General features: G+C 45.0%; 1 protein-coding gene across 1 annotated transcript; it reads left to right on the plus strand.

The window, feature by feature from the left end:
- The first annotated feature begins 1,196 nt into the window (after window positions 1-1,196).
- On the plus strand, window positions 1,197-17,060 carry CDADC1 (cytidine and dCMP deaminase domain containing 1). The gene is made up of 9 exons (XM_030036283.2): window positions 1,197-1,342; window positions 4,450-4,544; window positions 6,112-6,289; window positions 7,130-7,708; window positions 9,774-9,823; window positions 10,912-11,081; window positions 11,601-11,790; window positions 12,451-12,511; window positions 13,829-17,060. Exons 1-9 carry the CDS (start codon window positions 1,264-1,266, stop codon window positions 13,900-13,902), a joined length of 1,476 nt encoding a protein of 491 aa, XP_029892143.2. The 5' UTR covers window positions 1,197-1,263; the 3' UTR covers window positions 13,903-17,060.
- The last annotated feature ends 5,325 nt before the right edge of the window (window positions 17,061-22,385 follow it).

Genomic DNA, 22,385 nt, shown 5'->3' on the forward strand with positions numbered 1-22,385 from the left:
GAAGTCTGCGTATATTCTAACTTAACTTCCATTAACCTGTTAGCCCATGAACAGACCTCATCTTTCAGGAGCCCAATGCCTCGATATCCAAGAGGCACATATACCCTTAATTACTGACAAAGATTGTTTAAAGAAAAACCCAAAACAACAAAACCCACAGAAACAAACAAACAACAACCAGCAAAAAAAACCCAACCCTTTCCTGCTCTCTTCCAACCTTTCTCTCACCGTGGCCTCGGATAATCAAAGCAGCAATCCCACAGCCAGTCTTCGAGTCTGAACATCAATTCATAGACGATGAAGAGTTTTGGTCTAGTCACAGCAGCCACAACACATGTTAAAAGATTAAAAAAGATCCACTTTCATAGCTTGCTCTACACCGACAAGGCCTTGCTCATTTTCCTACACAGGTGTAATCACTATGTAATAAACCTACACTGGAAAGACACAGTTTCTACCAACAAAACACCACCTGGGGAAGCTCTGCTCTTGTTCCCCAGAGGAAGCAAGTGGCACGGCTAACGGATGGGTTTTGCCAGTGTAACATCTCTCTGGAAGAACGGTAGCGCTGCAGCAATGACAGAAAGGAACATGATTTTCCACACTTAACCAAGGTAGTTAAACCAGCAGAACACCTAGCAGGCGCAAGAGAGATGATCCCAACACACAAAAAAACCTCACGCCACAAGCCACCCGTTTGGCAAACTGGCTGCCGAAGCAACGTCTGTGCCGGGGACCTGACGCTGGCCCAGCCCCGGGGTCCCGGCCAGGGTGCCCCTCGGATCCCTTTCTTAGCCCGTGGGCTTGCATTTTGCCCGGGAGGCCACCGAGCGCCCGGCCCGGGGATGAGGGCCCGGCCCGGCCCGGCCCGGGGCCGCGGTGCACGGAGCCGACGCTCCCCCTGAGGCTGCACCCCGGCGGCCAGGACTCAGCGCCGCAGCCCCCTCCGAGACCCGCCGCGGGATGAAGCGAGGCGGCGGGCTGTATTCCGACATTAAAAATCCCCCCGACGGAGGACGGCGCCCACCTCTCACCGGGCTCCCCTCAGCCGGCCCGCCACGACAAACCCCACCCTCTCCTCCCGCTCGCGCTCCCTATTGGCCGGAACGCCCGCCCGTCAGCGGCGGTTACCATGCAGACGCCTCCGCCTCGGCGACGCCCTGAGGGAGGAGCGGGGCCGCCATGGGGGCGGGGAGGGGGAGGCGGCGGGCACCGACACCGGGACAGGCACCGGCACCGGGACCGACACCGACACCGACACCGATGCACGGCGCAGAGGAAGCGGTGGCGGCCGGGGGGCCGCGGGTGAGGGCGGCGAGCACGCAGACCGACAGCATGGCCGGTGAGGCGGGGGGGGACGGGGACACGACACGACACGGTGGACCGGGGCCTGCCCCGGTTGTGAGGGAGCCGCGAACCCCGCCGCGGTGGGGGAGCGGGAGGTGACGGCTGGCGGGGAGCCGCCTTTCGCGGGTCTCTCCTCGACCACCGGCTGCTTCGAGGTGTGGAACGAAATGGCCGGAGCCGTCCGGTTTGTCCTCTCCTCAGGGGCTCTTCCCTCGCCGGGGCTGCTCGGAGAGCTCCCGCCTTCCCTCTCCTCAGCTGCTGCTTCACAGAGTGCTCCTGCCCGGTACAGGCAGGGCAATAAGGGGTATTTGTGCCCCCCGCACGCTTGCCTGCGCTCTTATACATAAGGCCTTTTGATAACATATGCTTGTATTTTGCATTCCCCCCCGCCAAGTGATTTCTTTTTCCAGTTCTATACCGTGTATAAACGTGCATAACAACGCTTGCCTTCTGAGGGGTGTCCTTACTAACCCCTATAGCAGGGCCCATGGACGAATTTAGTAGGGAGCAACTTTCCCGCAAGGCTGGGGATGCCCAGATGAAGCAGATTTTGATAGATTTCATCTCTCCCATCGCTGCAGTAGTGGTATGTACGTACAGACCGCCTGTGGGCTCTATATAGAGCTGTCAGACTGAGGACCACGACAGGGCTGCCAGGTCTCCTTGATGGGTAAATGGGTTTTGTTTCATCCTAGTTTTATGCAAATCCTGCTGCCAAGGGAGCAAAGAAAAGGAACTCTGAAAATGGTTTCTAGTTTCCTTTTCCCAGACGGGAGCGTAAGCGCACTGATTTCCTCCCCCTTGATGGTGTCAAAGCACAGCGTTAGTTTCGTACTTGTAAGATGACTTCTTCCGAGCCTTGCAGACTTTGAACTAAGGACTCCTGCGTGGCAGTCGTGGCATAATCCTGTATCTGAGCCATGTCTGGATGGGCAGTGCCCTGCTCCTTTTTTGCTTGCAGGTGCAGGAGCAGCAGGGTTTTCAACAGTGGCCTTCACAGCATGCTTTCCCTGGAGCGTGCCTTGCCTCACTGGAGCGAGATCCCTAACCTGGAGGAATAAAATCGTACCTTTGTGTAAAGTAGGGAAGGTGTGAGGACTCAATGCACCTGAAAAGAGCACTCCTTTCATATGCGGTTTTACTCTCAGCTGCAAAGAGCCCGATTCCTTTTCTTCCCCGGTCTTCTGTAGTTGCTTTAAATTCTGTAAGATGGCTCCTACCTTTTTTCCAGGCCACTTTAATCAGTATTCTCTTCACTCTGTTGAACTTAAGGGAACATTTAACTACCTAAGTGAATAAAGATGTGGATACATAGATATAACTGTGACCATAGGTCTTTCCTTTTTCATCATAATATTCTCCTGTTTCTCATTATAAATTCATGTCAATTCACAACAACATTGTGAACTGGTACAGTCTTCAGTTTGTTTCCCATGTGTTTGACAGGTCGCATTCAGATTAGGTCCAAGAAAACAAACGGTAATTCAAACTTGTTTCTGGTGTATTCTGTTTTAAATCTACTCTGTATGCCAAACTGTAATCCATTTTAGAAAACATGATGGTATACGTGTGAGTTGGTATAAATTACACTGTTTGTTTTTGCTTGCCGTTTGGGAACTGGACATGTGTGTGCTACAACAGGAGTGAACAGGGGCTGTAATGAGAATGAACTCAAATGCCCATTTAAGAAAACAAATTCTACTTGTTTAGCTGTGGCTTGTAGACTTACTTTTACCATTCGTTTTTAGCACAAGTGATAACAAATCTTCGTGTGTGCTGCTTGCCAGGTACATTTCTAGCCCACGTATCTGATTGTGCAGTGCTTGTGCACAGCAGGATAGCATAGCTGGGCAGCCTAAGGAGTAGTGGACAGCATCAGATGGTGCTGCTGAGAGGTCTATAGTTGCTTTCCAAAATCACACTTCTGTGTGAAAAAAGCTGCTAAAATACTGTCTGAAAAAGGTATTCCAGTCACGGATTGCATATGTTTATCTGCTGTCCTAATTGTTTGGGTTCACAGACATGTCATTAAACTGACTCTCTCCCCCACTGAAGCAATCTTAGTATTTGATTATATCTCTTCCAAACTGCTGGAACTACTTAGAGAAATGTTCTTCTCTATTCTAGTCTTGCCTCTGCCTTTTCCTCCTTTGCAAAAACTTTAACGTTTGTAGGAAGGGATAAAAACAGAAATAATACTATTGTCAGACAGCACACGTGAGACCTGCAGAGGAATATGTGTTCATTACAGCTCTCTGTAAACACCCCTGAAATAGGGACTGGAGTTTTTTCGAAGACTTAATTAACTTCTTGCTAAGTGTGAGGCAAGACAGCTTTACATCTGGAATGGTGCAAGCATTAGTGAGCAATGCAGTGCTTCCTCCTTTTTTTATTTGTGAGACACTCAGTAACGCTGAGCACTGGCCCTCGCAGGACAATGTCCAGATCTTGACTAGAAGCACAACACAGCACAATGTGGTAGTCCGAGAAGGGATTCTTTGCTACCTCTTTGGTTATTTAGTCCAAAGTGACAGCCTGAGCAATAGGTTTAAATTTTTGTAAAAATCTAACCAAAATTTAAGCAGACTGTAAAAAGCCAGAAGTAGGTTTCTCCAGAACTGGTGTAACTGAAAGGTTTCACAATGGCTCATCCACTCTTGCTGCGGGTGTCAGTGTAAGATCATGATGCGTGCCTAGATATTTTTGTTGTCTTCTGTGGTGAGCCTGAAGCTGAATCACAAGCTGTCTCAAATTTCTGTAAGCATCTGTGAATCACTTGAGCACATTAAGTTATGTGGGATCTGATCTGTGATTTCTGCTCTTCACCTCTGAGTAGAATTAACTCACTGAATTTCAGTGAAAGTTTCACCGTTTTCTCTTGTTGCACAAATCTGATCTCTGCATCCAGATGTGAGCATTCTGAGTTGACAACTACTGCCCTGAAGAGGACAGTGTGGATTTACCTGCTGTAATAGCAGAAGTGGTTGATGCCAGCTTCTGTAGCAGCTGTGGTGTAGAAGACTTGGAAAATATTGTTCAAAATTGTGGGGCTTCTTTATAAATATTCTTTAATAAATATTTCTTTTTTTCTTCTAATGACAGGTCAAATGCCAAGACTTTCTAAGGTCAATCTTTTTACTTTGTTCAGTCTCTGGATGGAGCTCTTTCCCTCGGCTGAGCAACAGAAAAAATCACAGGTAAAATGTCTACGTTTACCATTAATTGGTCTTTCTGAACAGATGCTAATACCTCCTGCAGTGAATTTAACCTAACTGTTCTTTACATGACAGATAGTCCAGAGAGGAAGAAAAAAACAACAAGGCTGATAAACGTTTTTCAAATATTTCTTAGAAGTAGAAAAAAATCCACTGGTGGGAGAAAAAAAATAGCAAAATGGTTAAATAGCATGCTATTTCTGAAAAACTTTGAAAGGCAAAGTATAACCCCGTCAGGTGAAGCAAACAGTAAAAAATGCTGGTGGGTATTTTGAAGGGCATAACAAAGGAGGCATGGTGGATACCATGCACTTCTTAGCATATACTAATTATAACTTTAAAATCACTGTGGTTGATGGTATAGAGATATTCTTTTAAATCTCGATGTTCATGATTGCAGAAGAGTTCTTTTATACAGTGGATGTGCACAGAACTACGTGAAATGTTTGCTGATGAAGAACTTGTAGATAACTACCTTAGTGACAATGAAAAGAAACCATCCTTGAGAATGGGTCTTCCAAGTAGCTGCCAGTTACACCTCAAACCAGAGGGGCATTTTCAGAGTGTCCTAGAACAGGATGTTTCCTTTTGTGATGAGAGTTCTTATTGCGCTCTTTAAAATGATTACTACTTTGTGCAGAGCATGCCCATGTGCTAAGATCCATAGCACATGTATCAGCCAGGACAAGAAAAGACAGCAAAATAATTTGAGTGACAATTCGGCCTAATTTTCCGAGTTTGGTATGTCCCAGACTAGATCTGAAAGGGGGATAGATGAGCAACACCATACAGACTTCAAAAGCAGTTTCAAATTTAGTAATTCAGTTAAGAATGGCACGTGGATTATATGTAGGGCTTTAGTACAGCCTCATTTCTGTAACCACAAAGAAATTGAATATTTGACAGATCTAAGGCATCAGTGTTCTGTTAGCAGCTGGATTGCATAATGAGATCCGTTTCACCAGCTTCACCAAACTATCCTGTATCCGGTTTCCTCACAATACATGGGAATCCAGATGTAAAAACTCGTCTGTGGTATGCAGACTTTTTCCATGGAAGATTCTTTAGAATCAGGATTCATTTCTATAAATGAAGAGACAGAAATAAAGCTAGAGAAGCTACTGGCTCCCAGGATGGTCAAGCTTAAGACAGAAATTAAAATCATGAGCATTTCCAGATGCTGATGATTCAGAAGGGTTTTCAGCTATAATTGACAGAATTTTCTATGCTGCCTCTGGGTTTTGTTATGGGCAAAGCAATGACCAGAAAAATCAGGAATTTGCAACAAGTCCCTCTTTGAAGTTTGACAGGGGCACAGCACTCTGATATTAACAGGCATATGTAGAAACCACCACCAAAAAAAAAAAAAATACTGCTTAGGGGAAGTGTAGCAGAGATTGCTTAATGATTCATACCACAATTTGTACTGAAGAGCTATATGCTCTGATGCTGGCTGATTACTGTTACCCAAGGAAGAGCTGTAATATCTCTATGGATTTGATGTTGAAAAAAAGTAAAATAATAATAACAGTAATGCATTTTTCTGTAGGTAAAGAAGAGTGGTCTAGTTGTGGTGAAAAACATGAAGATTATCGGTCTTCATTGTTCCAGTACAGACTTGCATGCTGGCCAGATTGCACTCATTAAACACGGATCAAGGCTTAAAAACTGTGATCTTTATTTTTCCAGAAAACCATGTTCAACTTGTTTAAAAATGATTGTAAACGGTAAGCAATGACTGTAGTAGAGTAGAAGTAAATGTTATGCTTGTTGGTGGTGGTATCAGAAAGCCTGTTTTCTCTTTGGACTATCCCAGTTGTGAATGCCAATCCCTAACTTGCGCAGCCTGCACTGATATTTTCCACAAGGCTGAAAATAGTATTGAATGTGCATTTCCTGGCGCTGATGATCAAGAAACTAGGGTTTGCTACTGAGACCCTATTTCTCTGTGCAGCTATTAGTATTGGTGGTGCTTGTCTCTTGGTTGGGATGCACTGCTGAGATTCTGACATACCTGTTGTGCTTTGCCAGAGCAACCCTAAGCCTGATGATGAGGCCTAGATTGCTACATTTTTCCTTGCCTGCCCATTGCTTGTCAGTGGCACCAGAGGAAGGGTGGTTTTATGCAGAAATCACAGGGGAGTACTTTAGGGTTTTCTTTTCTCAAGTGAGATGAAGACAAGTCAGGTTATTCACTTCCTGAAATGAGATCTGCTGGTACAGCCCTTCTGCAAGTATTGGTTTTTAATGGCAGCAGCAACTTCTACTAGTGCTAACTTTTTTGTGTGGTGTTAATGTATCTGTTGTAGGTAAGGTGCAAAATTAGGCTGCCACAAAGATCTCAGAACTTAGGAAATTCCAATTTTTGTCTGTAGTCTGATTATCAAGTCTGATAAGCTCTTGATACTCGTCGTATATGCTAGCATTTTTGTTGTCCAGATGCCACTGAAACAGCACTCATGGCTTTAAAGGAGTAAAAACAGGGTTAGGCAATAGTGTGTTGAAAATGAGGTTTATGTTCCACTGTGCTTGCATGGTTCGTTTTGCTGAATTATCTTCTCTTCCAGCTGGGGTGAACAGGATTTCTTACTGGCCTGCGGATCCTGAAATCAGCTTGCAGAATGAGGTGTCCAGTCCCATGACTACTGATGATGCAAAGCTAGATGCCAAAGCAGTAGAAAGACTGAAGTCAAATAGTCGTGCTCGTGTGTGTGTATTGCTTCAGCCCTTGGTGTGCTATATGATGCAATTTGTTGAAGAAACTTCCACGAAATTTGATTTTATTCAAAAAATAGCAAAATCTCAGCCTGACTCAAATACTGACTTTTATACTACATGTAGACAAGAGAGAATAAAAGAGTATGAAAGTTTATTCCTAATTTCAAATGAGGAAACACACAAGCAAATATTGATGACGATAGGACTGGAGAACCTCTGTGAAAATCCGTACTTCAGCAACCTTAGGCAAAATATGAAAGATCTTGTCTTGGTCTTAGCAACAGTGGCTGCCAGTGTCCCTGTCTTTGGATGCTTTGGATTTTACAACAGCGAATCATGGCAGACAAATGAAACAGACCATCAGGGTTTGTCCCAGGAAATTGCAAGGCACTGTATGATACAAGCCAGACTACTTGCATACCGGACAGGTGAGTTGTTACAGTAGTGGAGGAAGAATGGGTCTCATGAGCAGAGTGAGTTCCTGATTTCAGTCTTTCTTCTTCCAAAATACTTCCTTGAGCAAGCTGCTGAATTCTATTCCTGCATCTGTGAAGCAGGAGCAGCAGTAGTAGTAAAAACTCCACGGGGGTACATAGTATTGTGTGTGAAAGCAATGAGCTTCCCAAGAGAAAATCAGGGCAGGTATTTCACATACAGTGCTAGCATAGCCTGCCCTGAGAACATGTCCAATACCTTTCTGAAATCAGAACACAATGGCATTTAAATTCTTCAAGCTGCTCTGAGGCTCTTTTTTATGGAGGTTTCACGAGATGTTTCTGTTACCAAGTAAGTGCCAATATTTTAAGAATATTATGTACACTTCTTCAGAAAAGAGCAGTGAAATAATATCCTTCCAGTAGGGCATTAAGTACAGTTATATTAAGTTTCCTAGTTCCAATCTTATTAGTGAAAGTGATTATATATCTGATTGATAGGGGTTTTCTTTGCAAAGATGCTGGAGCTTTGATGTACAGGCTTTCAGGGTGGAAGGGTAGTTACTGACTATCTTTTGATACAGATTACTTGTGTTAGCTACTTTATTCTCTCTGGGTAGCAATGCAGTAAACTGGTAAGTTCTTCCAGATAACAGAATATAAAGACTTAAAACTTGGTGGTACCCCTTAGTGATGTTTTTTTCATCTAGATAGGCTAGTTGCTTTTTTAAAACCCTTGTAAACAAATAAATACTACATATTTAAAACAAAACTAATCCCCCAACACACACACAAAACCAACCTATCAAGTCAGGTGCTGAATGTGCCTTTTGACTTATTCAGCCTTTGTTATTTGTGAAGGTGAATCTTCGTATTTTAGAACCTCCCCGCTCCCCCGCTCCTTTTTGGTTTTTTTAGGGTACCCTCTGCAAATTTGGTCACCAAAAGTTGCAGAGGACATTGTGGTTTTGGAAGTAATTCAGAAGTTTCATGGAACCAGTTGTGAGGTTTTTGTACAACTACTGTTGTACAGAGCAAGATAGAATGACCAAGCTTTACTCATTTTTGGGGCAGCAAAATTCAGTTTTGTCTGTGCTGTTCAGCCTGGACTCAGTTCTGGTTTTTGAGCAAACTCTTATTTCACTTTAGTCCTGTAATGAAGTGAAAAAAAATAACAGCACACACACACATATTTAGATGCTTTACATTATTATATAGGTGGATATAAGGGGAGAAAGATCAGAGGATGTTTTCTATGCTGGCTTAATATACATCAGTGACTAATAAATATGCAGAATAAAAAGTCAGCCCTCATAAAACATATCTTTGGCAGGACAGACCCTCTTTGAGTGATTCTATATGGTAGTGATACTAAGGGTGATGGAAATGGTTAATTGAAACAGCATCTTCTACAGTATTAATCACTGGAAGCCTGAAACATTTTTTTCTCCTTGATATGCTCTTTTTTAACTGGTCAAGACCCTCATCAATAGCTACTGGGGAAGATTTCTGAGTTCCATAAAAATCTTCCAAGTCACATAATGAAAGTTCTGTTCCAGTTTCCCTGTGGTGGTGGTAGGAAACACCTGCCCAAAATCCAACTGTTAACTTTTTGACTCTGAATTAGGTATAAAGGAACTAATTTTGATAGGAATTCAGACCACAGAACTGTAAGCTTAAGGAATGGCAGAAATGAAGTCATTAAGTAGCAAACAGCGAGAAGTTTTTTATCAGTTTGCCATCTCACATCAGCGAACCTGTCCACATATATTCTTGGCACACATTTTTTTATCTGATATAAGTATTGGCTGCTTATTAGCATGTGTGAGCAAATGTACATAGCAAAGTCTTAGAATGGCTGACATTGCAGTTAAAGTATACCCAGCTTTTGCAGTAGACTCATATGACTTTGAAGCTCTTGATCTTTCTGCATTTCTTTTCTCCTGTCCAAGAAGCAACAATGAATGTTATTCCTTACTCTAGGATGTCATATGTTAATGTATAGGTAACTCAGAAGTGCTTTATTTGTTATTTACTGCTAAAATGTTACGTATTTCAGAGGATCATAAAACAGGAGTTGGAGCTATTATTTGGGCAGAAGAAAAATCAGTAAGTATTGAAAAAGTTACTTTTTCTTGCACTCACAATTCATACACTTGTATCTGCTTTGAGCTTGTTATTTTTTAAGTTTATACACGTGCATTTTCATTCACACACACAGCACTATAGAAAGCTTGCACTGCTCATTCTTTAGTAACTAAGTTAATGACTGTTTCATTATTATGCTGTCAAGATGAAGGGGAAGTATAAATGAGTTTAGTAACTACCACAGTGTCCCTGCCTAGCTTTTCAGCGTGCTTGCTTCCCCAGTCATTGTCAGTTATTCCAGGTGTCCTGGTGACAACGTTTTGCCACAGCTGCTGATCAGGCAGCATGTGCCTCCTCTGCACGGTCCCTCTTTGCAGCTCTCTCTTGGAGAGGTCTCAGTGCAATCATAGCCTGACAATCTTTTGAGGATTTTTGTTACAGTTGAAATGCTGTACTGGCTTTAGCACATTCCTTTTTGGATCAAAGTGATATTTTTCTACAGATATTGTTACTGTGCTTTTTCCCATCCAAACATAAAGTTTTTATTTCTTTATGTCTCTATATGCATGTTACCAATCCCAGAAGGCCTCATTCTTCATGCAGCTGCAGCATACTCTTCATTTGTTTTTAGCACTTCAGTCACCAACTGCTTGTTGCTGTTTTGTTTCTTGTTCTGGTTTCAATCGCCAGTTGCTACTTTGTCAGCCCACTGGTCTCTGGGTCTGTGGAGAGACAGGTGAAACACCGTCTCCGGCACATCAGGGACTAACTCCATCTGTCTTTAATTTTGTACATTGCAGGAAGGCTTAAGGACTAAATCCTTCAGACTTTTTGTTCCTGCCATCAGTATTACTTGCTAAAGGGAAAGCTTCTAAAGCCTGGTGCAGTGTGTTGTCTGCGGTGTTTCAGTTTGCCCGTGCAGCTCCTGTGGAGCTTAATGGAAAAGCTCTATACAGACATGGAGCAGTTAGCAAGAACTGTTATCTTTTAACGGCTGTAACTTGGCATGAACTGATAATGTGAAAGTATACATTGTACAACACTTTGACTTAGTACTTTAGTACTGGGTTTAAATGTCTCCAAATTTGATGCTTTGCTTACTGTTACAGAGAAGCTGTGATGGAACAGGACCAATGTATTTTGTAGGCTGTGGTTACAACGCCTTTCCTGTTGGATCTGAATATGCTGATTTTCCACACATGGATGATAAACAAAAGGATCGGGAAATCAGAAAGTTCAGATACATTATACATGCGGAGCAGAACGCCTTGACATTCAGGTAATGGGTTTATTTTTACCACAGAAAAGAATGAGACAGTTCAGAAACAGTTGCATGACAAATGCATAATGTCACTGTGATGAAGTGTGGATTGCAGTCACAGTCTTGTTTATGCCTATGATGCAAAACTTGGATGTGCATGGACACAGTCAGCTTCTGAGGTTTCTTCAGGCTTCTTGACTGAACTTGGTTTTTAATGGCAGCTATCCTTCAGATACAAGCCACTGCTTCTGCTTCCTGCTAGGACCGTGCTATAACCTGAAGTACGGAAGCGTGGCAATTGTTGAGGCTTCCGACAATGATATGTGTGGAGAGGTGGGATGGGTGTTTTGTTCACAGATAGTAAAACCAAACCAGATGTTGTTGTGTACTTGCACACTTGAGTAGGAATAAGTTGTTTCTGCAAGTAGATAATAAAACACTTCTTTGCTTGCTCTTGTGAGGTATAAAGTTCATCACTATTCAAAACTATTAAGATAGGAACTCTGATAGAAACTTCTGTTTTCTGACTGCTTGTAGGTGTCGAGAAATAAAGCCAGATGAGAGAAGCATGATATTTGTGACGAAATGTCCATGTGACGAGTGTGTCCCTTTAATCAAAGGGGCTGGTATCAAGCAGATCTATGCAGGAGATGTTGATGCTGGAAAAAAGAAAGCAGACATATCCTATATGAAGTTTGGGGAACTTGAAGGTGTAAGCAAATTTACAGTAAGTATCTAAATATACTATATTCTAAAAACTCTGGGCAGCACTGAGGGGACGGTGGAGCAAGCAGTCATCTGCAGCCAGCATAGAGGAGTGTTTTCTTGTGCTGCTTGGTCAAGTGAGTGAATTGAGAGGTTGCTTTGTCACGACACTGGGGAGAAGTTGTGCCATATGCCAGATGCTGAGGCCAAGTGTGTCTGTTTTCTCTAGTTTCCTTGCGGATTTCCCTCTAAGTCATTGATGTTGTTTGAGGTGATCTCTTCACACTCTGAAGTTCTCTCCAAGCCTCCTTGTCACAGCACGGCAGCTGATGGGGGAGAGCACTGTGTGATTCTGTAAGCCCTTCCGGCAGCTCCTGAAAGAGCTGTGGTGGGTTTTGAAGGTGGCCAAGTGCACCTGCGCTCAGGGTGCTCACCGTGACAAAATGTAGCACTGTCGGTTTGAGCAGGCTCATTTCCCCTTCTCAGGGGAGTAATTGGCCACACATCCCTTAATAGCTTTTTTATCCTCAAAGCCAGTGTGTGTTAGGGGGGGAGCCCTTCATTTCTCGCCTCACCCCTCGTCATGCCTTAGAGTGAAGGACTGTGGGGTACTTTTTCTTTCTCCCTTTGCTCTTTCTTCTGTCTTCTGGAATAAGTAAACTTTTTCTTCTTCTTTTACCAGTGGCAACTAAATCCATTGCACACTAATGCCCTTGATTTCCATGAGCCCACAGCCAGGGAAAGTAAGTATTTTTTCATTAATTCGTTTTATGACTGAAGTCAATAAGTGAGATCATGTTTTAAACAAACCTGAATCCCTCTAGGATTGATTAGTCTTAATTAATCTTGATTTCGATTAGTTAAATGTTGCTATGAATACTTCTCTGAGCTCTTTGAATAGATGAACTAATGGTAAGTCAAAAACACAAGCTTGTTTTAACAAATGCTTGTCATTGGCGTACGTTACAAAATCTAGTAATTCTACTATCAAGGTCAACAATATACTGATTTGCACAGAGATCATTTCAGACTACGTTATCATGTTTTAAATTTTGTTCTACAAAGACCTTTTATGTTGTGCTCTATAGAAAGTGCCATTCTTTTTCAAGAGAAATTGGACTCCTCCAAGTCATTTAAATATGTTCTGCAGAACATTTCAGTGCTTCTTTTATGAAGTAGAATCTATGCCAATGCTCTTCAATCAATATTTATTTTTGTGCGCATTTATATACATATATAATATGAAGGCCACAAAATCCTTGGTGACCTGCACCCCTGTAGCAGGGGAGCTGTCATCTTCTGAAAACAGTTTAGATAAGTCTTACACTGAAGCCTTTTTCTGCTACTAAATGGACCCACCATTGGCGTCTACGGTCAGCTACCAGTCCTTAAAATGTTTCTCATCCAGAGGGCGAAATAATATGGAAAAAGAAGCTAAATAATTTTTGCGCCTCAAGCATGAAGATATGGAGCATAACGATAGGCAGTTGGCAGTTACTCAAAGCATTGAGCACCTTGCTAGGAGCATAAAAAAAGACTGAAGGTGGGTTTTGTAGCACATGAATAGCCGTGTACTACAAGCTAATTCCTAACATGTAGTGAGCTAGATTGGTGAAGTCTGTCTGTTAGCTATTTCCTTCTGAGTCGGGGGGGAAAGTGGGGAGGGAAGGGCTCAGAGTAGTGTTTATGGCATTAATAATCACTGCAAAATGTTAGGGCTTCTTTGTCTGTCTCTCTGCTAATGGTTTTTAGACGCAGCTGGAGGAAGATTCATCCTGGGGTACTTTGACAACCTTTAACAGGGCTCATTTTTCTAACGATGTTTTCTTTGAGATGGTATGCTTGCATTTTCAACACTGAACTGTTTTAAGTTGCTATTTTTCCTTAGTATGTTTCTTTTACTATGGTTATTGCATGTTCCTCTGTATGGAGAAGATGACAAGCTCCCCTGCCCCAACCCCCCACCCAGTGTTATTCCAGTGTGCCTGTATGTGTTGAGTATTTAGACTATGCTTACTACTGTATTAATGTTTCACACATTTTTTTTTTCTTTTCTTTAGATGGGGTCCAGAAAATGAAATCACTAGATGACCAGCAGCACCAAAACAAGAAACTGTGTCTTGGTCACTGTTGAATAATTAAGCACTTCTGCAGTCTTGCTCTGTACTTTTTATAATGCAGCCTGTTTGCACTTTCAAATAAGGAAGAGTTTTATTTATTGTTTGGAAAGTGATTTTTAGAATAAGTTTATTTATGGTGTCTTAAATGTTTTACAGTATTTACCTGAAGGTCTTTTTAATTTAGAAGTTCTTGCGGAAAAAATGCTGCTTGTATTTTCTGTGAAAGTAACAGGGTGGCTAATCATTGTTAACACATTAAAAAAATACTGAAAGTTTATTGTTGGTAGATCAGAGTAATAATAAAATGGTATCTTTTTTGCTTGGTGTATGGATTGAGGGAATGGATTTCTAAGTTCTGGGCTAGCAGAATGCAGAAATAAGCCCTAGTTTTTCAAGTGCAATCGTGAAGGGAATCTTCTAGGAAATGGTAGGTAAATAATCACTAGCAATTATTCCTGTTGCTGAAAGTGGCTTTTGCTTTGTATAAAGGAGACAAAGCCATTGGAGTAGGTGAGTGAGTGATCCGGAGATCAAGCTTGTCTCTCATACATAACTTCTTCCAACTACCCCAGCAGCAGAGCTGTTTTGTTTTGTGATACTTGCATTGCTGCTCTGTGTGCTTCCTCAAGTGCAGCCCGTCTGAATTAATGTAGACAAAGATTAGCTTTGCTTTTTCTCAGCTTCTGGATGCAGCCTAAAAGAATTTGGCTGTGTGCATCTCACTGGCCCCTACATACTATGTGAAGATTGCTAGTGTTTAGGTTTTGTTAATCTTCACTAACAGGCTTCTAGGACTACAGAAGCTAATAAAGTGCCAGATGTCCCGTTGTTTCTTAGATAGGACGATCTGTTGAATTTCAGGTGCCGATCTCTTGGATGACTGCACGTGGAGCAAGGGTGACATTAAAACAGCCTGTGAAACTGCAGTCTAATGTTGTTGCTAGTTTTGAGGGGGTGCTGGGTAGGTAACGGGTAATCAGAACAGAGAGTTGTACCCAGCATCTTTTCTCCTTACTCCCATCTGTTTGCTGCTTTGAATACAACCTCTAGCTGTTTGTTTTAGCAGACCTTCCAAGACTTTCTGTTCACTCCTCTTCTGAGTTCTCAAGTGCAAACACTTTAAACGTTTTTCTGCTGCTGCTGGTAGGATATATAAATGGCCTTTTCCCAGGTCTTTCATGCATCTTATCTTTGCTGCCCTCCTTAAAGTCCTGGAAGGGGAATCATGTCTTAAGATGCTGCTCTATGTTCTGTTTGTTTCTTTTAGGCTTTGGAAAAGGTTGGAACTAGATAGCAAAGCTGGGATTGGATAGTGTGCAAAGCATCCTTAACATGGCATTAATTATATGGAGTCTGTTCTCACCCAGTTTGGCTACTGGTCCTGTAACTTAAGGTACAGTTCTTGGTGCTTGGAGCTGCAGCAAGGAGCTGTGATTCCCCATGGCTCACAGTATAACTTCATTCTTGAGTACCTGGACTTTAGAACTGGGCAATGCTTACATCCTATAACCACCACGAGAATTCACTCTCACTGGAGCGGGAGAAGCTGCCGTTTCTCTGAGCCTGGTTAGACTGACAGCTACTCCAGGGCTGCTGGTTGAGTGCGGTGCCTGCAGTGTTAGCAGCAGAAGTCTCATCAGGCAACTGTCTGACCTTCTACACCATCGCTGTTTTGGTAAGCAGGGTGCGTACAGCTTCATTTCCCAGGACCAGGTGGTGAATGAAGGAGAAAAATCTGACACTGTCAGCTAAGGGAGAGACGGTGAAATCCATTTTTGCATCACACTACAAGAGTGCTTTTTCACAGTAGCTCATGAGGAAATTGCTGAACTGCCACTTCACCAGGTCTTGTAATCTAGTGTGGAAGAACCTGGCTCCTGAACTTAGGACCAGCAGATCCAGCTGCAAGAGCTCTGTGCCTCACCTGTCAGATTCAGACTCCAGGGCCGGGGGATTAAGTTACTGGTCTGGGTGCTGTACAAAACTCAGAAAGACAGTTTTTTCCTCTCATCAAGAATTATATAATTTCATTGTTTGTAACTTCCATATGAAGTTAAATACAAATGTTGATGCTTCTAAGCAAGATTATAATCTGTTTTTAAATCATAAATATTTTACTTTGGCATATCCCACACACACACACTTCTCATAGGCATCTTGTGTTAGAATAATTACTCTTGGCTTTTTCTACAGATCAGAACACTGTCCAGATTAGAGTAAAAAGTCTGCTCCATGCCACCCACTGAAACCTTCTTGTTTCCATAATCCATTGGGAATGCTCTCTTACTTGAGGTAGAAGCGGGGAAAAAAATCAGGGGAAGGTTTATGGCCCTTAAGTTTTATACTGATCAGTCAGCTGGTATCAAAATGGGTAAAAAAGTCTGTGTCTTTATAGGAACAGCTGAAATATTGAAAAGTCCCTGAAACATCATAGGTGGCCTGGGTACCTGGAGAAGTAAATCAAGATACAAGTCAAACATCACAGACATTAAATAACTACACTGCAGTGAATGCTGCTGATAATCTGTACTTCATGAGGAGTTAAGATTTTACCTTTACTTTTTATCATTTTTTAAAAAGAGGCTTTTTGTACAAAATTTTCCATGAAACTTGGAATTGCTTGTAAGGCTGAAGGCTTGGAAGTCTGGCTTTATTTCTGTCTCGCCATATTTCTACAGATTCCTCCAGAAGCTCACAAATTTCTGTAGGCTCTAATTACCAGTATAACCCTACTTCTTTAAATCTTACTGGGATTACAATGTAGGGTCTTTACCCTGGCCAACAGGAACAATGTGAATGGGGTTTCTCTCTCAACCCATGGACTCTGTAGGTGCTGCTGTGCGTCATCTGCTTTCCAGGGAGAGCCACGGAAGATTGGACATCTCCTGCAGTGCTTATTTTGCAAATGAACACTAGAATGTTTGTTTCTTACATAGAAACTACAATGTATTTAAAATTAAGAAATGTAAAAGTTATATATTTTATATATTGTATGAAATAATTGCCATATGCATTTTGGGTCTCTTCCATTCATTTCAGAGCAGTCATTTTAATTGCAGGTATGAGCTATCAGTAATAATTTGACCTCTTGACTGAGAATTACAGAAATTCTCTGTTAATTGTCTGCCTTACAGCAAAACATGTTTTCTGCTAATAAATTAATCTGACAGTACGTACTGAAGTGTATTTTTAAGTGCTTTGGGTTATTAGAAACACCAGAGAGTGCTTTGAAATGCTCACACCCTTTACGGGCCCAGCGCTGTCCTTGCTCCTGCAGTCCCAGCTCTTTGCTGAGCCACATCATCTCCCTCTGCTCTGCCTGAAGAATTTGTCTCAACATGAGACCATGCCTCCCACCAGCCCGGGGGAAGGGCTGGCATTCCCTCCCTCCGCCCTGCGAGCATTGATGAGCGTTAATTTCCTCTTCCTCGGGAGAGTAATAACCAGCTCGGGGAGCGCTGAGCGAGCTGCCACCTCCACAGCCCATTTCTTGGCTGGAAACGCTGGAAGCGGGCGAAGCTTTCACCATCCAGCAGCAAAACTGGTCCCTGCTGCACCTCCTGCCCGCACGGGCACGCTCGTGCGCGGTGGGCGTCTGGAGTCGCGGTCGCCGCAGGGGGGGACGGCTGTGGCGATGGGGGCCAGCAACAGCTCTGGTGCTCAGCAGCGTGGCTGATGACGGGCAGCGAGTCTGTAGCACGAAGCAGGGGATGCTGAAGGCCTGACCCATCAGGGGTTTTACACCCACCTAGCTCTCGCCCAGGCGTGCGGACTGAAGGCCTGTTAGCCAGCGGAGCGCATTAGGGCTAGTCCTACAGGTCGTTTTCCTGTTTAACTTCATCTGAAAGGAATCCACTCAAGGCAGTCCAAGGCTGGCTCATGTCACGGAGCCACACGCAGTAAGCAGGGACAGATGGGAGATGTGTTTCAGAAGTGCTCTCGAACTGAAATGTCATTGTAGACACAGAGTGAGCAGTCAGTGGGATGTAGTCAGCCGGGCTGGCAATGGGACAGGCTTCCCAGAGCCGTGTTTAATGCGGGACTACTCTGCAAAGCTTTGCTGTCCTCTAAATAGATTTTTTTTTTTTTTTTTTTTTTTTTTGTTCCAGCCATTCTGCCTGCAAACTTCAAGTATCTGGCTTTATTAGATCTAGTAAGTGACACTGCTTGGAGACTAGAAAAGCAAAGGAGGCAGCTGGTGCGTGCCCATTTCTAGTAGGCCTGGGTTACTGTATCATGAATGAAGACGGTCACAGTGCCACATACGCAGAGCCGAACTCCATTCTACCCAGAAAGGTAATTGCAGAGAACTGCTGTCAAACACTTCCTGATCTTCCTTGGGATCCTTCTGTTTTCCCAGACCTGCACAGCTATCTCCTAATATGCCAGTTTTGTATGCTGCATGCATTCGCACAGGCAACATCCAGTCTTAAGCATTTATCAGGTAGAAAGTGCTGCTCAGTGGTTTGCAGTTCTGGTCCCTCTTTGAAGGGCGAAGGGGCTGCTGGCACAAGATACCTTCCACTGGAACCCACCTCCTTCTGATAACGTGGTGGATACCGGGGCCGAGAGAGGGGTCGGTACCTTTGTGCCATGCCAAAACGGTCTCTTGAAACTCAAAAGTACTGCCGTGCAGCGCTGGTCAGACTCTGAGCCTAATCCCGCAGCCCCTGGGCTGCAAAGTCTTCGGTGCAGAGAGAGAAAAAAGCAAAGAGCTGCTATGCGGATTCTGGGGCTGGTTTAAGAAGCCCCAGGCAGAGCAGGCTCCCCAGTTCGGTCTCAACTGGGGTTATTTTGCCTTAGCTGCGGCCAAAAAAAAAAAAAAAAAAAAAAAACCCAACAAAAACAAAACAGCGGGACCGAGAAGGCGTGGGGTGCAGGACTGCGGCGTGGCCGTGGGGGGGGGGCTGTCCGCAGGGAAACGGCCGCCGGCCCCCGGGGCAGTGCAGGGGAGGGAAGTCTGTCCGTCTGCCACAGCGGGGCTGGCTCTTACCGTAATTATCGCAACAAGCATCCAGAGGCTCCCGCAGCTGCAGGCAGCAAAAGGCCAAGGTGTGCTGATGCTCGTTGGAAACGCCGGCACGCTCGAAACTGCTCAAAAGAGGCAAAAATGAGGTTGGCATGACTGTCACGTAGGTAAAGGGCATTACCTGACTCTGCGACAGCACAGGCTTCGCCCTGTTCGGGCGAGGAACAGACGTGCTGAGCGTGGCTTTTTCCCCTGGGGTATTTTGCAGTGTGACATTTATTTTCTGCGCTCCAAATATCATCTGTTTGTACCTGCAATTTGCTTTTCTGAGGAGCTGGGCTCTGCCTCAGCACCGGCTGTCTTCCTGAAGCTACAGGAGCACCGTGCATTCCCACCACTGGTGAAGGGATGGGGTCTGGTCCGGCTTTGATACAGATAATTAGTATTTCTGCAGCGTGTTTGTCACTGGCACTAGAGAGGTGTATTAACAACAACGAAGCCTTTGCAGTCTGCCTGCCTTTTTTTTTTTTTTTCCTCCTCCTCCTTTGCCTTCATTGCTCAACTAGCTTTACTTCAGCTTTGGTGAGGTCACCTCACTGCTTTGCCAGTAAATTTTCCCCCAGGGCAGCTAAATTTCTAACTTGGAGGAAAAATGAGGGGTTGAAGCAGCCTGGGGAAACCATGAAGCATTTGAGCAATAACTTTAGCAAGAGCCAGGCCTTAGGGACATGTCACACAAATGCCGGCATAGACACATCCCCCCCCAAGGTCCTTTCAGAAATACCTGAAAGATATATGTAAGGTAGTACGAATGCCAGTACATTCACCTGCAGTTAGCCTTTCGTTCCCACGGTGGAGCAAGACAGATTTACCTAGAGAAAACAAAAATTAACCGTAGAAGCAGAGGAGCTTAGCGGCACGGCTAGAAGTGGTATTTATTAGCAGGAGAGCCTGGTCTTTTGTCGGAACGAACAGAACATACTACGTCTCTCCTCCCTCTGCCATGCCTGCCGTCCCCTGGGACGTCCTGCTTTCTTGCCTGCCTGTAGGCCTGTCCCCAGCGTCACTTTCCTTCGAGCCTTGGACAGGAAGCATGAGCCATTGCTGCCAGCCCACAGCGAGACCCCGCTCCGTCCCATGAGCTAATTGTGGCTCTGCCCTTGACACTCCTCAGGGCGCAAGGCGAGTCTGCCTGCAAATATCCTTTCCCCCCCCACACACCCAACTTTAAAATGGGGAGGAGGTGCCTTTCTCCGCTCCCCCCAGGAAAGCTCCTGAGACTTGCTCCCTGCAGGCTCCTGCTTGTCCCATGCACACAGAGCCCCGTGGGCATCTGACCATCTGCCTGAGCAAATGACGGGTTTGTTTGCTCCCTGCTAGCCGCCGGGGCAGGGCTGTGCCGGGGTGTGCCGCCTGCTGAAAAGCTAACCCTGACGGCATGTTTGCACAAAGCTCCGAACAGATGCAACGGGCTCTGCTTTGACAAGGGTATTTTTAAATCCTCTCCAAACCCTCGTCAAGCCAGCTGTTCTACAAGCAAGTTGAAGGGCATTGCCAAAGCGTTAGTAGAGGTAATGTACCCAGCAATTTGGAACTAAAGGGCCTCTATTCATAAGAGTTGAGCAAAGCACTTCACTGCCCCGAAGACGTGGTCCTGTCTTCGCCGTGCCCTCAGAATCAACAACTCCATTCATTAGCAGACTGGCAGCTATCCCCAGGAGAGCTGCACTGGGGAGTTGGGTGATTTTCGTTTCTTCAACTGCGAGGAGCTGGGCTACCGTGCTGTGACGTGCTGTGACGGGGCTGGTGCCTGTCGTGCAGCCAAAAGACTTTGTTCCTACCTGTCACCTTGGTGGTCGGGTGCTTGTTGTGTCCAACTACTTGTAAAACCTCAGCCGAGGCACAGGCTTTCCCCACGCTGCCGCTCGCTGCCACGCAGCCTGAGGTGGAAAAGATTACTTATTTTATTTTTACTGCGGCTTTGCAAAGGCGCTCACAACTGATGCCATAGGAAAGGGGTGGTTGGTTTGATTTGTTTTTTCCTCCTTTCACGTTCCTGGAAAGAGGGGGCCAGCTGGACCGTGAGTCAGGAGGGCTGGGCTCGCCGCCTGCCTCTCCCCAGGGCTCTTGGGGGAGCCGGGCCAAGTCACAGCCCTGGGAGACGCTCGGCTTACAGCTGAACCACACGGCCAAAACTGCTAACCTGCTCCTGGGTTTTCCCTTAGCCTTGTCCCATGTTGCCTGCCCAGCACCAACCGTGCTCAGAGCCGCCTTGGGCTGCTGCTGCTGCCTTGCAGCCTCACGGGACTGGAGCCTTTGCCGGAGGCCAGGCTCCCCTTCAGCGTGGCCTGGGGGGGCAGGGACTTTAGCTCCTTCTTTTCCCCAGGCCACAGCAGCTCTCAGAAGCAGGATTGCCGCTCTCGCCACAGGGTGGGACCTCTGGGACGCCTCACACCCGGTCTTGTGCTGCTCCACGGGTATGGAATACATGTGCAGTGAGCCCGAGCAAGGAATTCCATAGCTCGCTGGGCTTGTCGCTCGGCGGGAAAGGAGCTCTGGATTTGCTCTGAACAGGTAGAAAGACTGGCTGAGCTCTCTGTTAAGGTGCTGGCTGGAAGGGGGAACACATCAATTCCCGAGACCTGCATTTATACCCAAAACTGATGTAACCGAGCAGCTCCAGGACTTGGGCTCCAGCAGCAAAGGCCCTTAGGAGCCTGCATTTATCACCAGGCATGGGTGAGTGCTGGGTGTCTCCTGCTCAGACCCCGGGAGCACTGCAGCCCGGCAGAATTTCTGCCGCCTATCTGCTCCGACAGGAAAGCAACTGGCCACATCAGGCCCATCAGCACAAGAGCTATGAAATGGGCTTTCATTGCTTGACAGTAAATGCAACAAATCCTTACGGTCTGCGTAATCCCTCGGTTGCTTGATGCTGTTCAGCTGCAGGCAGTGTGTACAGGTCCAGTGGGTGATGCTCAAGGCAAACACAGCATAAGCTCCACACAGGTAAAGTGGCAGGTGCCAAAATGCAAGTCCAAAACCGGCAGAAGGCCACAGAAACATATATTTTTATGCAAGAGCGCTTAGTCAAGAAGGGGGAGAGCTAGGTACAATTCCCTTTCATGTCACAGAGACCAAAACCCACATCCCCTCTGCTTCACAACGGCCCTCACCACCAGGCGTAAGACTTTCTGCAGGAAGGTGCTTCCAGCCAAGATGCTGAAGTGCTTCTACTTCAGACAGAAAAATGAAGCATTTGTTGGCCCAGAGAAAAAGCTTCTCTACTGCGCAAACATCACTGCACCCTTTGGAAAGAGGCCTGGGTTCTCTTAGCCCTGCTCTAATTTCACAGACAAGAGCAAAGCACGCACTGGAGAACAAATGGGATCCAGATCTCCCCTCCCTCACGCGAGTGCTTTTATCATTAGATTACAAGGTCCAAGTCATTCTCTCCTCCTCATCTGATCTTGTCCCTGGAGCATGCAGATTAAGAGGCTCAAGCGGTCTTAACGCCCATGTTTCTTG

This window comes from Aquila chrysaetos, chromosome 14 (genome assembly GCF_900496995.4).
Source record: "Aquila chrysaetos chrysaetos chromosome 14, bAquChr1.4, whole genome shotgun sequence".
Lineage (NCBI taxonomy): Eukaryota > Metazoa > Chordata > Aves > Accipitriformes > Accipitridae > Aquila > Aquila chrysaetos.